The sequence below is a fragment of the Hyperolius riggenbachi genome, chromosome 8, assembly GCF_040937935.1.
Source record: "Hyperolius riggenbachi isolate aHypRig1 chromosome 8, aHypRig1.pri, whole genome shotgun sequence".
In the NCBI taxonomy this organism is placed as follows: Eukaryota; Metazoa; Chordata; class Amphibia; order Anura; family Hyperoliidae; genus Hyperolius; species Hyperolius riggenbachi.
The window spans coordinates 79,280,881-79,296,336 of NC_090653.1; the positions used below are offsets into that span (position 1 = coordinate 79,280,881).

The 15,456-nt window shown below is 44.3% G+C and overlaps 1 protein-coding gene across 3 annotated transcripts in view; it reads right to left on the reverse strand.

Annotated features, from left to right (window-relative positions):
* LOC137528221 (cytochrome P450 2F2-like) overlaps positions 1 to 15,456 on the reverse strand; it is an 85,032-nt gene that overhangs the window by 3,670 nt on the left and 65,906 nt on the right. For all 3 annotated transcript variants that reach the window (XM_068249497.1, XM_068249495.1, XM_068249496.1), the window contains exon 9: positions 12,210 to 12,397. In XM_068249497.1, coding sequence (XP_068105598.1) covers positions 12,210 to 12,397 — 188 coding nt within the window. The remainder of the gene's footprint in view (positions 1 to 12,209; positions 12,398 to 15,456) is intronic.

Sequence of the window (15,456 nt, forward strand, 5' to 3'; positions counted from 1 at the left end):
AAGTAGAACTAGAAATGTATCTACTTATATCATGGGCGTCCGCACATATGGCAAAATCGGGCATCTGCCCGACCCTGGCCGCCCGCTACCCCCCCCTGGCCGCGTTCCCGTGCAGCCAGCAGGAGGGGAGCAGCGCAGAGAAGAGAGAGAGCTATGAGCACAGTGGGGAAGGGCGGACGTGTCCCCCCCTTCCCTCACCTTAGTGGGCTCTCTCTCCCTCACTCTCCCCTCCGGAACGAAGTGTGCAGCGGCTGGGCAGCGGGCGGAACTTACCTAGTCTCGCTTCTGCGCCGGAAGTTCTGGTGCCGCACTCTGGTCTGGACCAGACCAGAGTAGCGGCTAATCCATCCGGCGCGTGCGACGAGACGAGGTGAGTTCCGCCCGCTGCCCAGCCGCTGCACACTTCGTTCCGGAGGGGAGAGCGAGGGAGAGAGAGCCCCCTAAGGTGAGGGAAGGGGGGGGGGAGACGTCCGCCCTTCCCCACTGTGCCCATAGCTCTCTCTCTTCTCTGTGCTGCTCCCCTCCTGCTGGGGCACACCTGGCTACATATACTGGGGACATATACCCCTGCCTACATATACTGGGCACATACTGTATACCCCTGCCTACATATACTGGGCACATATACCCCTGGCTATATATACTGGGCACATATACCCCTGCCTACATATACTGGGCACATATACCCTTGCCTACATATACTGGACACATATACCCCTGCCTACATATACTGGGCACATATACCCCTGCCTACATATACTGGGCACATATACCCCTGCCTACATATACTGGGCACATATACCCCTGCCTACATATACTGGGCACATATACCCCTGGCTACATATACTGGGCACATATACCGCTGCCTACATATACAGGGAGTGCAGAATTATTAGGCAAGTGGTATTTTTAAAGAATAATTTTATTATTGAACAACAACCATGTTATCAATGAACCCAAAAAACTCATTAGTATCAAAGCTGAATATTTTTGAAAGTAGTTTTTAGTTTGTTTTTAGTTTTAGCTATTTTAGGGGATATCTGTGTGTGCGGGTGACTATTACTGTGCATAATTTTAGGCAACTTAACAAAAAACAAATATATACCCATTTCAATTATTTATTTTTACCAGTGAAACCAATATAACATCTCAACATTCACAAATATACATTTCTGACATTCAAAAACAAAACAAAAACAAATCAGTGATCAATATAGCCACCTTTCTTTGCAAGGACACTCAAAAGCCTGCTATCCATGGATTCTGTCAGTGTTTTGATTTGTTCACCATCAACATTGCATGCAGCAGCAACCACAGCCTCCCAGACACTGTTCAGAGAGGTGTACTGTTTTCCCTCCTTGTAAATCTCACATTTTATGATGGACCACAGGTTCTCAATGGGGTTCAGATCAGGTGAACAAGGAGGCCATGTCATTAGTTTTTCTTCTTTTATACCCTTTCTTGCCAGCCACGCTGTGGAGTACTTGGACGCGTGTGATGGAGCATTGTCCTGCATGAAAATCATGTTTTTCTTGAAGGATGCAGACTTCTTCCTGTACCACTGCTTGAAGAAGGTGTCTTCCAGAACCTGGCAGTAGGACTGGGAGTTGAGGTTGACTCCATCCTCAACCCGAAAAGGCCCCACAAGCTCATTTTTGATGATACCAGCCCAAACCAGTACTCCACCTCCACTTTGCTGGCGTCTGAGTCGGACTGGAGCTCTCTGCCCTTTACCAATCCAGCCACGGGCCCATCCATCTGGCCCATCAAGACTCACTCTCATTTCATTAGTCCATAAAACCTTAGAAAAATCAGTCTTGAGATATTTCTTGACCCAGTCTTGACGTTTCAGCTTGTGTGTCTTGTTCAGTGGTGGTCATCTTTCAGCCTTTCTTACCTTGGCCATGTCTCTGAGTATTGCACACCTTGTGCTTTTGGGCACGCCAGTGATGTTGCAGCTCTGAAATATGGCCAAACTGGTGGCAAGTGGCATCTTGGCAGCTGCACGCTTGACTTTCTCAGTTCATGGGCAGTTATTTTGCGCCTTGGTTTTTCCACACGCTTCTTGCGACCCTGTTGACTATTTTGAATGAAACGCTTGATTGTTCGATGATCACGCTTCAGAAGCTTTGCGATTTTAAGAGTGCTGCATCCCTTTGCAAGATATCTCACTATTTTTGACTTTTCCGAGCCTGTCAAGTCCTTCTTTTGACCCATTTTGCCAAAGGAAAGGAAGTTGCCTAATAATTATGCACACCTGATATAGGGTGTTGATGTCATTAGACCACACCCCTTCTCATTACAGAGATGCACATCACCTAATATGCTTAATTGGTAGTAGGCTTTCGAGCCTATACAGCTTGGAGTAAGACAACATGCATAAAGAGGATGATGTGGTCAAAATACTCATTTGCCTAATAATTCTGCACTCCCTGTACTGGGCACATATACCCCTGACTACATATACTGGGCACATATACCCCTGGCTATATATACTGGGCACATATACCGCTGCCTACATATACTAGGCACATATACCGCTGCCTACATATACTGGGCACATATACCCCTGACTACATATACTGGGCACATATACCCCTGGCTATATATACTGGGACATGTATACCCCTGCCTACATATACTGGGCACATATACCCCTGACTACATATACTAGGCATATATACACCTGCCTACATTTACTGGGCACATATACCCCTGGCTACATATACTGGGCACATATACCCCTGGCTACATATACTGGGCACATATACCCCTGGCTACATATACTGGGCACATATACCGCTGGCTACATATACTGGGCACATATACCCCTGGCTATATATACTGGGCACATATACCCCTGGCTATATATACTGGGCACATATACCCCTGGCTATATATACTGGGCACATATACCCCTGGCTATATATACTGGGCACATATACCCCTGCCTACATATACTGGGCACATATACCCCTGACTACATATACTGGGCACATATACCCCTGACTACATATACTGGGTACATATACCCCTGACTACATATACTGGGCACATATACCCCTGCCTACATATACTGGGCACATATACCTCTGGCTACAAATACTGGGCACATATACCCCTGCCTACATATACTGGGGACACATACCCCTGCCTACATATACTGGGCACATATACCCCTGGCTACCTGTTCTGGGGACATCTCTACCCCTGGCTACCAGTTCTGGGGACATCTATACCGCTGGCCACCTAATCTGGGGACAGCTATAGACCTGGGGCTACCTGTTTTTGGGGAACCACTGTTGTCAGATTGAGTGTATTTTGGGGAACTGCTGCCAGGTGAGAGGTGTCTACCATATTAAGGGGGCATTCTGCCTATTTATGTTAAAAGCTGTCTATTTATGTGCCTCATGACTGCTGAATTTGTCTTGTTGGGGGCCTCATGGTTACTGACTTTGTCTTGTTGGGGGCCTCATGATTTGTTGGGGGCCTCAAGATTGCTGAATTTGTCTTGTTGGGGGCCTCATGATTGCTGAATTTGTCTTGTTGGGGGCCTCATGATTGCTGAATTTGTCTTGTTGGGGGCCTCATGATTGCTGAGTTGGTCATGTTGGAGGCCTCATGATTGCTGAATTTGTCTTGATGGGGGGGCCTCATGATTGCTGAATTTGTCTTGTTGGGGGTCACATGATTGCTAACTGCGAGACTATGGAAAAAGCTGAATCATCATCATATGAGACAATAGCATTAAACCTACTTTTTCCGCTTTTTAAAACAGAAAATGAAACTGGAAGGTTCTAAAAAAATGATTTTTCAGGAGTAGGATGGATGAAATTGTTTATCTTCATTTTATTTTCAACTTGGATTTTCCATAATGTTCATGTGTTTGTATTTAGTTTAAATTGCTGTTGGCACTTTGTGATAGTAAAGTGACCTTGCAGTTTGGACACTCGACCTCCAAAAGGTTCGCCACCACTGCCCTAATCTATTGTCCCACCATTGCTTAGTTCATGTAAACTTGTCTCCACCCATGACCACACCCACATTCTGGTTCATGACCACACCCCTTTTTCGCCCCCCCCCCCCAAAAGGAAAATTTTCTGCGGACGCCCATGACTTATATATGTGTTTTTTATTTCTAGGTTAGCATGTGTGTCACTTGTTATTTAAAGAGAAACTGTAGTGATAATAACATAATGAATGAAATTGCTTAATTTTTATACAATATTCATTTATAAAGTATTTATTCCGTGTTTTTCCATTGTGAAATCTTTCCTCCCCTGATTTACAATCTTAAATGTATCACAGGTGGCAACATCTTTGGTCCTGCCAACTATTTAGGAAGTGTTTGTCCACTTTAAAATCTTTCCTCTCTCGGATTTAGTCTGAAATTTAACACAGACGGCAACATCTTTAGTACTGGCAGGCAATCTCTGCGGAATGTTTGTTTACAGCCAGTAGAAAAGATCTCTGGTCTCCCAAAATGCTCATGGAGGGGGTGGGGGTTGGTAAATTCTGCATAATATACAGCCTAGGCTATGCCTTGGTGGGAAGCCAGGGCTACCTTCCAATATATAGCAATATATAGCTATAGGAAGTGTTTCTGATGCTGAAACCAGGATATTTAATGTAAAAGTGAGTATTCTGAAGAATTTACTTCATTCTACTATATGTCGCTATGGTACCACTAATCAATGCAAATTTACTATCATGTGCATTGAAAAATGGACCTAGTGGACTGTGGGCCATGGAGAGTGTCTGTGATTGCTGATTGGTGTGCTTACTAGCAAATCTATGCTTTATATTTCCCACTATTAAGGTGGCCATACATTGGTCGATTTGCCATCAGATCGACCAACAGATAGATCCCCCTCTGATCGAATCCGATAAGAGAGGGATCGTATGGATGCCTTTACTGCAAACAGATTGTGAATAGATTTCAGCATGTAATCGATTCACCATCTGTGAAGCTGCTGCTGACACCGCCCCCCCCCCCCCGCATACATTACCTGATCCGGCCGGCGCGAGTCCCCTGGTCTCCGCTGTCTTCTTCTCTGCTCTGGGCTCCAGGGCTGCAGCTTCACTGTACTTCCTGTCTGGGGAAGTTTAAACAGTAGAGGGCGCTCTACTGTTTAAACTTCCTGTCGGGACAGGAAGAAGTGAAGCCTGCTGGAGCCCAGCGGAGAAGGAGCAGCGGTGACAGCGGGGATACGCGCCAGCCGGAGCAGGTAATGTATTGCCGCTAGCGTCGTTCATCGGACATTCGAACGACGCTATCGAAGCACTCCCAACCCACCGGCGATCGAGCGAAATCTTCCGCACGGACGGATCGACGGGAACAATCAATTTCGGACGGAAATCGATCGTTCGGTCAGTGTTTGCACAACGATTTCACAGCAGATTCGATCACAGTGATCGAATCTGCTGTATATCGGCCGGAAAATCGTTAAGTGTATGGGCCCCTTTAGGTCTAGGAACCGCTTGTTATCAGACATGTGATCCTGGATTTGTGACTTGGACCCATAGATGTCTACACTGTGACTATTTCTGTGAGCTTCTGCAATTGGGTCACTGCCACTAAATTCTTATAATCATATCTTGCTCTTGATATTATTATTATTATTAGTATTATTATTTATTTATTTATTTATATAGCGCCTACTTCTTTTGCAGCATTTTACAGAGTACACAGTCATACCACTAACTCTTCCTTAGAGGAGCTCACAATCTAATTCCTACCCCAGTCATAGCTTTATTGAAAGTAAGGAAGGGAAGGGAGGTAAAATCAACTTATCAGTATGTCTTGGGGATATAGGAAAAAAAAAATATATGCCCTGGATAAACCCATTCAGACTTCCTAATTCACAATACTAGTGATAACAATCACAGTCTCTTATCTATATAGAAATTAACCACTTTACCACTGAGGGGTTTTACCCCTTGAGCACCAGAGCAATTTTCACCTTTCAGCGCTCCTTCCTTTAATTCGTCTATAACTTTATCATTACTTATCGCAATGAAATTAACTATATCTTGTTTTTTTCGCCATCAATTAGGCTTTCTTTAGGTGGGACATTATGCCAAGAATTATTTTATTCTAAATGTGTTTTAATGGGAAAATAGGAAAAATATCATTATTTTTCAGTTTTCAGCCATTATAGTTTTTAAATAATGCATGCTACTGTAATTAAAATCCATGAAATGTGCCCATTTGTCCCGGTTATTACACCGTTTAAATTATGTCCCTATCACAATGTTTGGCGCCAATATTTTATTTGGAAATAAAGGTGCATTTTTTTCAGATTTGTGTCCATCCCTAATTACAAGCCCATAGTTTATAAAGTAACAGTGTTATACCCTCTTGATATAAATATTTTGAGAGTTCAGTCCCTAAGGTAACTATTTATGTTTTCTTTTTTATTATTGTAATTTTTTTTAATTACAAAAAAACAAAAATGGTAACAATTGGGGAGTGTGGGAGTTAATGAGTTAATTTATAATGTAAAATAATGTATTTGTATATGAAAAATGCTTTTTGGTGTAGTTTTACTATTTGGCCACAAGATGGCCACAGTCATTTTTTGTAAATGCGTCCTGCAAGCATAGGAAGTATGCTTGCAGGAAGTTCAGGGAGGCTGGGAAACTTTTTTTCTTTTACAATGAGCGAGCTGCTTCTCATAGAAGCAACCGATCATTGCTGGGGGGCTGAGATCAACGAACGGGAATGGTTTTTCCCATTCATTGATTTCCAGGCGAGCGGGCGGCGGCGCGCACGAGCGAGCGGGAGCTCGGACAGCAGCGGGGGGTGCGTGTATCTACACCCCTGGTGGTCAAAGGGTGTTTAAAGGGGGTAGATACATGTACCCACGTTGGTAAAGTGGCAAGAGCCCAGAACAACCAGGGGTGTAGCAACAGACCCCGCAAGCAATACAGCCACGGGGGGGGGCCAGAAGCCGCAGGGGGTCCTGTCCTGAGAGATTGACAGGACAAGGAGAGAAATAAAAATGTTGGTCTCTGCACATTTGTTCTAATGCATCTGCTCATCCACTGAGCAGACAAAGATTTGTAGACAGTGCCTATTCAGTGTTCAGCAGGGTCTTTTGTACAGTTCTGTTCTACCCCCAGCCTTTCTACCCCTCCTCAAAAGAGATGGCTCGAACCTCCGGTTCGCGCGATCTTTCATGAACCGCAATAGACTTCAATGGGGAGGCGAACTTTGAAAACTAGAAACATTTATGCTGGCCACTAAAGTGATGGAAAGATGTTTCAAGGGGTCTAACACCTGGAGGGGGGCATGGCGGAGTGGGATACACGCCAAAAGTCCCGGGGAAAAATCCGGATTTTACGCACAGCAGGGTTTAAGGGCAGAAATCACATTTTATTGCTAAATTGGAGGCCTAAAGTGCTTTAAAACATCTTGCATGAGTATACATCAATCAGGTATTTGTGTTGTGATGGCTGTGCTGGACTGGTGTGCACCATGGCGAGAGTGCAGACAATGGTGGTTTTCAAGCCCATATGGTCGGGCTGAGGAAGCTGAATGACAGAACACCAGGTGATCGAATTTGGTCTGTCCACAATGAAGCAACAACCTTATTATCTATCTTCTTGGGTCAGGTGTGCCCCCCAACCCCAACACACTCATTTAGCCGGTCATTGCTTCATTGTGATACGCAGGCCCCTTCACCGCTGCAAGGTAACGATCATGAAGGGGAATTGACACATGTACATGCCTTTTGTTTTGTTGTTGCAGCCACAGTGCAGCCAGAAAAATTAGGCAGACATGTACACACACCAGAAAAATTATTATAGTGGCCGCTGCTAGCCTTAAAAATTCAGGAATCCACCTGGAGTCCTGGACCCTGTTGGTGGTGGCGAAGAAGGCAGTCAAGCGGCCTGCAGGCAGAAATGCTGTGTGGAGCCCGACTTAGTCTTGGGGCAGGCAGTCACACGGCGTGCAGACAGAGATGCTGTGTGTGGGGACTGACTTAGTCTTCGGGCAGGCCTGACCATGCTTTGCTGACCAGGCATCCGTGGTCAGATGGACCCTTGACTCAACGCTGTATGCCAGAGATGACACCACTTGCCTTACAACATCACGGTACAGTTTAGGTATCGCCTTTTTTGAGAAATAATTGTGTGATGGTATCTTACACTGCGTTGTGTGAGGCTTTGCTTTTGTGTGCTGCTTTTCCTCAGGTGGTCATCCCATTGCAGTTTGTGCTTTTTCATCATGTGCCTTTGTAAGGTAGTTTCGGTGGCAGAGAGTACAGATGCCATTGCTCTCATCTGAGGCAGACACACAAAAACATTCCACACCGCTGAACCCTGGGGTGATGGCACTTTGGTGATGGCTGCCAACGGAGTGTTAAGTGGGGTGCCAGAATCAGAGCAGGAGGATGAAGATATGTCATGCTCCATGTGGAAGCTGAGGAAGATGAGGTGTTCTGTGTTAAACAGTCAACTACGTCCTGACAATATTGGGGGTTGATGTCACGTGCCTTCTTATGAACACTTTACTTTGGTCGACGAGGGCCACACGAAATCACAACAGCGTGACCTCGAACAGACCTTCCGGGTGGCCTGCCTCTGGCTCAGCCTCTTTTTTTGTCCATATCGGGGGGGGGGGGGGGAAGAAGTGAAAGGTATGCACCGACTTGAATAATACAATGTGCAGTCACACAGGTGCAGTGAAAGGTATGCAGTGACTGGTATTACAATGACTGACTGACAGGGCTGTATATGCAAGTGTCTGTGGGATACACACACACAAAAGAAATAGATCACAAGAACAACAGTAGCTCTCAAAAGAGCTGTTGTGGGGTGCTTTTTAGCAATAAGTATCAGCAAAGAGCAAGCTAACAAGCCTAACAAGAGCCTAACTTAGCTTTCCCTATGTCTCTGCAGCAAGCTCTCCCTTGTCTAATTACTGCAGTCACACGAGTGAGGGAAATGGCCAACGCTGCCTGCCTTTTATAAAGGGGGGGGGGGGGGGTGGCTCCAGGTTTCGCTACCATGTGCCTGCTGACTGTGATGTGGAGGGTCAAAGTTGACCCTAATGATGTAGTATAGGGGGCGGGTCGAACTCACACCGAAGTTTGCGTGAATCGGTTCGCGGTCGAACCGTTCGGACCATCTCTACTCCTCAAGTGCTGTGTGTCCTGTAGTGATGCTTGAGGAGCCTGGACAAAGAAAGAAAACACTTTCTATTCTCTGCACAATTCTTCCAATCACTGCATCTGCTCAGCCACTGATAAGGAATCATACAAAGTTTTGTAGACAAAGATTTGTACACAGTCCCTTTTCAGTGTGCAGCAGGCTCTTCTGTACAACATCCAGCCCCAACCCTCTCTAGCCCTCCTAAAGTGCTGTGTACTGTAGTGATGCTGGAGAAGTCTGCAGAGTAAGTTTTGCACCATCAGAAGAGGACAGAGGGAGTTTAATAAGCCGGGACTGGGAGCACACTCGTCTGCTGGTTTTCTGCACTGTGTGTGTGTGTGTGCGTGCGTGCGTGCGTGCGTGCGCACATGTGAAAACATACATGTTTTATCACAGAAGCTAATTTAATTGATACAGAGAATGTGAGCAGTGCTTGACTGCTGTCCATTTTTATCTGCATGGGGAAAACACATTCAAGTGTGCACTAGCCAATTGAAAAACATTGGTTCTCAGTTTACCTGTGCAGAAAGCAGGGGGGGGGGGGGGATGTTGGCTTTGGCAGGAGGGTCCCAGTGATTTTTAGTTACACCCCTGAGAACAACCCCTATTTGTGAAGGATAACTGTTTTAGCAAGGCCCGGATTTACCTCACAGATGTCCTGACACCCTAGACTTCACCCTCCATGGCTCTATAAACACCCACCAAACTGCACTGCAAGTGTGCTGGCTGCCCCTGCCACTCCTCCCTTTGTTCCCTTGCCCATCACAGGTAGCTATAGGTGCCCGTTAATATTAGGTAGGTAGAGGTACCCGCAGTATTAAAGTGACACTGAAGTAAATAAAAACCTTATGATATTATGAATTGTATGTGTAGTACGGATAATTCATAGAACATTAGTAGCTTAGAAAAGTGTCTCATATTTTTATTTTCAGTTACATCTTTTTTTTATAACATTGTATCATTCTCTAATATTTGCAGTTTACAAACTATACTCTGTATTTTAAAATTTTAAAGTTCAAAGGGTCATTAGCTCTGCATTAAAATCTTAAACAAACAAGAACAGTGAGAGACAGATTGAGATAAGCGCTTCAGAAATGAGCACTGTAGACAACTAAATTAGTCAGAGAAGCTCCTTTGCATAGATAACAACTGACGTTTCATAAATCGTCTTGTACTGGAAACAATAGGAGTCTCTTATCTGTGCTACTAACGCTCTATTTCTTAGCTGCACTACACATGCAAATCATTATATCATAACTTTATTTTCACTTCAGTTACCCTTTAAAGAGAACCCGAGGTGGGATTTTATTATGCTAGTGGGGCACAGAGGCTGGTTGTGCACACTAACACCAGCCTCTGTTGCCCCATGGTGTGCCTCCAAGATCCCCCTGCACGCCGCTTTACCCCCGCATTGCTGGCGACACGCAGCGTGTCGCCAGCACAATGTTTACCTAAGTGCTGTCTGTCAGCACCGCTCCCCCACCTCGTCCGTATTGGTGCTACCCGCCTGTGTCCCTTCCCTCCCGCTGATTGGAGGGAAGTGACGCAGGCAGGTAGCGCCGATATGGAGGAGGCGGGGGAGCGGCGCTGACAGACAGCGCTTAGGTAAACATTGTGCCAGCACTGCGGGGGGTGTAGCGGCGCGCAGGGGGGTCTTGGAGGCACACCATGGGGCAACAGAGGCTGGTGTTAGTGTGCACAACCAGCCTCTGTGCCCCACTAGCATAATAAAATCGCACCTCGGGTTCTCTTTAAGTAGCTAGAAGAATCCAGGTGATCTGCACACTCAGTTCAACCAAGTTCAATGTTTTATTCAAGTTAAGTGACACAGTTCCATTCCATATACTGATTCATTTTGGGGCCCTGTGGGGTCCCCTTTGTCAAGGAAACAAACACAGAATAGTGACTTTAACCACTTCAGCCCTCAGTCGTTTTCACTTTATGCATCCGAGCAATATTCACCTCCCAGTCATTAACCTATAACTTTATCACTACTTATCACAATGAACTGATCTATATCTTGTTTTTTCCGCCACCAATTAGGCTTTTTTGTGGTACATTTTGCTAAGAGCTACCTTACTGTAAATGCATTTTAACAGTAAGAATAAGAAAAAAACAGAAAAAAATCATTATTTCTCAGTTTTCGGCCATTATAGTTTTAAAATAATACATGCCTCCATAATTAAAACCCACGCATTGTGTTTGCCCATTTGTCCTGGTTATTACACCATTTAAAATATGTCCCTATCATAATGTATGGCAACAATATTTTATTTGGAAATAAAAGTGCATTTTTTCCGTTTTGCATCCATCACTATTTACAAGCTTATAATAAAAAACATTGAAATATTTCATCTTTACATAGATATTTAAAAACTTTATACCCTTAGGTAAATATTTATGTTTTTTTTATTGTAATTTTTTATTATTATTAAACATTTTATTTTGGTATTTTTGGGAGGGTGGGATGTAAATAGCAATTTTTTTTTATGCAAATATATGTTTATTTTTTATTTTTTTTATGTAGATGTAGTTTTACTTTTTGGCCACAAGATGGCAACCTTAGGTTTGTTTACATGACGTCACTCTAAGCGTAACATGTATGCTTAGAGGGACATAGGGGGACGTAGGAGGCAGAAAAAGCAAGGCTTCCGAGAGAAGCTGTCGCTTTTTCTGCGGGTGAGAGGAATCAGTGATCGGGCACCATGGCCCGATTAATTGATTCCTGGGCTAACGATCCACGTCCAGGAGCGAACGGCCGCAGGAGCGCTTATGGCCTCCTGGACGTAGCTCTACATCCAGGAGGACGAAGTGGTTAAGTAGCTAGTGGTGCTCCATACTGAGGGGAGATCTCGTTAGTGGAAGGCAGAGAGCTGGGTGAGTAACCTCTCATTTATGCTCTGCTCAGGACTCTGAATAGGGAAGGAGAGAGGCAGGCACTAGGGGAGGGGAGTGAGCCGCCTTTTCATCATCAGGCACCTGTAGGCATGTGCCTACAGTGCCTTAAGGTAAATCCGGCACTGGTTTTAGTGTTATTGGTGTTTCCTTACCTTTGGAATTAAGTATCCTCGGAACCTGGTGTCTTTGGCTGTACAGCGAGGAAGACTGGTTGGCATAAAATCACAGAACCTTACGATCTCATGGATAGCGGCCTCTGTATATGGAAGGTTGGATCTGTCTGCAATGGATGGCGGTCGGTTTCTCCCAACAACAGAATCAATTTCCTCTTGCATTTTCTCTGCATCAGGATACAATACAGATTGGAATATATACATTAAAAAGATAATTTCAGACTATTCCACATTCCTCAGAAATAAAAAAAACTAATTGCGCAAAACTTTATTAGATATTAAAAAAACATTTATATGCCCAGAGAAAAACAGAGACCCAAAAAAACAACACCAATCAGTAAAAGTTTGAAAGAATTATATACAGGATCTTTATTATAACATGATCAATGCTAATTCAATACCTTATAATAGTAAAATACAATTCAAAAAACACATAAAAAACCCCAATAAATATCTTTGCCGTGACACAATAACCTATTATCATTTTATTGCCTAAGTACAATGTACTGTCACCATCAAAGGTTCAGTTTTTGCAACCAAGGGGAGTAGGGTCAGCACCAAACACCATAACTCATATATGTAATCAGGTGTGCAGAACAGATCCTGGAGCATGCATGTATCAAACAAAAGAAAAAGGTGGATCTGGACAACACCGCACTACTCTGATATAATCTCAGAAAATTCACATCTTTGTTGTATATCAAAAATGCCAACAAAAAAACATAAAAACAATTAAAACTCGGGAAAATGGGTGGACCACTGATGTATCACATCACATGAGGTAGAAACTTGAGACCCTATTTGGACCTTATATCTGTGGTATTTTATTTAATCCAAAAGGCGTGGAGAATCCAAAGGGTACTAATAAGACTAGAAAGAACAATACAGTATAAGTATCACAAATTTAAAGAGAATCTGTAACGACAAAACGTCCCCTGGGGGGAACTCACCTCGGATGGGGGAAGCCTCAGGATCCTAATGAGGCTTCCCACGCCGTCTGCCGTCCCTCAGGGGTCTCGCTGTAGCCCTCCGTACAGCGGTGACGTAATATTTACCTTCCTGGCTCCTGCGCAGGCGCTCTGGCGGCTGGCGGCTCCGAAGGAGGCGGAAATACCCGATCGCCGTCGGGTCCGCTCTACTGCGCAGGCGCAAGTCTCCGGCGCCTGCGCAGTAGAGCGGACCCGACTGAGATCGGGTATTTACGCCTCCTTCGGAGCGAAAGCAGCCACAGCTGCAAAGGTAAATATTGAATTGAACAGTCGGGCCTGTCGCCGGCTGTTCGGAGGGCTGCAGCGAGACCTCCGTGGGACAGAGGACGGCGTGGGAAACCTCATTAGGATCCTGAGGCTTCCCCCACCCGAGGTGAGTACCCCCCAGGGGACGTTTTTGATGTTACAGAGTCTCTTTAAGCTTACGGTATAGTCCCGTTTACACTTAATCAGTTGGTGTGCGTTAGTGTGCGTTAGTACACGGTTTTTTTCCATAGCAGTGCATTGGGAAGAAGATTTCAGTTAAAACGCGTTACGTGTGAAAGAGGCCATAGGAAAACATGGGACTTACTTTGAAAATCAGTTTTCAGTTATAACTGAGAGCAACTGATTTAGTGTAAAAGGGCCCTAAGCATAGGGCCACAAGCAAGTGGCCAGCAAAGGGATGGCAACATTACATTTCATGCTAAAATTACTTTGAGAAGACAGTACAACAGTAGTGATATCACTACTGTTGTACTGTCTTCTCAAAGTCATTTTTGCATGAACTGTAATGTTGCCATTCGTGGGTTTGGGGAGTAGCCTCTTGGCAACCGCATTTTCTTTCTTATTTCCTGTCTGTGTGTGTGTATTTCACCGTTATACACTGATAGCGCATTACTTTGTTTGTGGCCTTTGGGAAGGGGTTGGTGAGTAGACTCCCCTCCCCCCCATATTAATTAAAAGACCAACTAATATATTATGTCCTGATCTTCTTGTTGGCCACTTGCTTGTGGCCCTATGCTTACCGTAAGCTTACATTTTTAATGCCCTTTGGATTCTCCATGCCTTTTGGATTAAATAAAATACCACAAATATAAGGTCGAAATAGGGTGGATCCATTACAGTCTCAAGTAATTCTGGTTCTGAAGATCTTCTCATATTGTCACAGCCTTTAGAGTGTTTGAACGTCTCCAATTAACAACTTTGCGACGCCTTTTAAGTATACTTTAGTGCTGTAATATGCGCTTATGTCTTGTATTTTTTCTGACTGTTATAATGCAGAACCATGGAATTTTATGTGATATTTTCATTACATTTACGGCCACAAGATGGCTCCCCTGTCATGCAGTGTGTTGTCAACACCATGTTGTATGTATGCTTGTATTGTTATTTATTCGTATATATGTCTTTAAACGGCGCTACAAATACACAATCAATATAGTCCAGTTCCCTTCTAATGGGAGAAAGTTACAGTTATTGGATAATCAAAGTTCTTGTGTGTCTGCGCCTCTAAATGGGTATAGCCAAGCCCTTCTTCAAACAGTTTTCAAATATTAGGCAGCGCTCCACTTCATATATCAGATGAAAAAAATGATGACTGGATGCCCCTTAAGGGACCCTACTCACCCGTTCGAGATGACCACTGCGAGACTGGTCAAAGTAGGCTCTGGTGTGATCCTTGTTCGAACTCCCCTGTTGTCAAGCGTCAGGTGTCCGTCAATTCAGATGGATGATCCTCCTTTCAGATTGTCTCCTTTGCAGGTTGAAGTTCCTCAATATACCTAGTGTGCTGCTCCTAGCCTGAAGTAGGCTGTGTACTTCTGCAAGGAATAGTCATCAGTCATCTCGAACGGGTGAGTGCGGTCCCTTAAGGGGCATCCAGTCATCATTTTTTTCATCTGATATATGAAGTGGAGCGCTGCCTAATATTTGAAAACTATTGTTATTTATTGCATAAATTACTTTGGAATGTATTAATATAATATATCTTTGTACTATATATTATATGCAATTTATATTTTTTACTTGTGGGAAACCTGTATTTTCTAACTTTCCCCTTCACATCCTTATGCCTATATCCCTTTATGCGCCCTTGACACTTTCTAATAGGCAGGAGGGATGCTGGGGATGCGCCTTTATAGGTGGATCAGCTGGTATCCCATGTTTGTGGCCACACACATATTGACTAGAGAGTTTCCGCCCCCTCCCTCCTCCTTTAAATATGGGCGGTCAACGGAAGTGACGTTAGCCCGGAA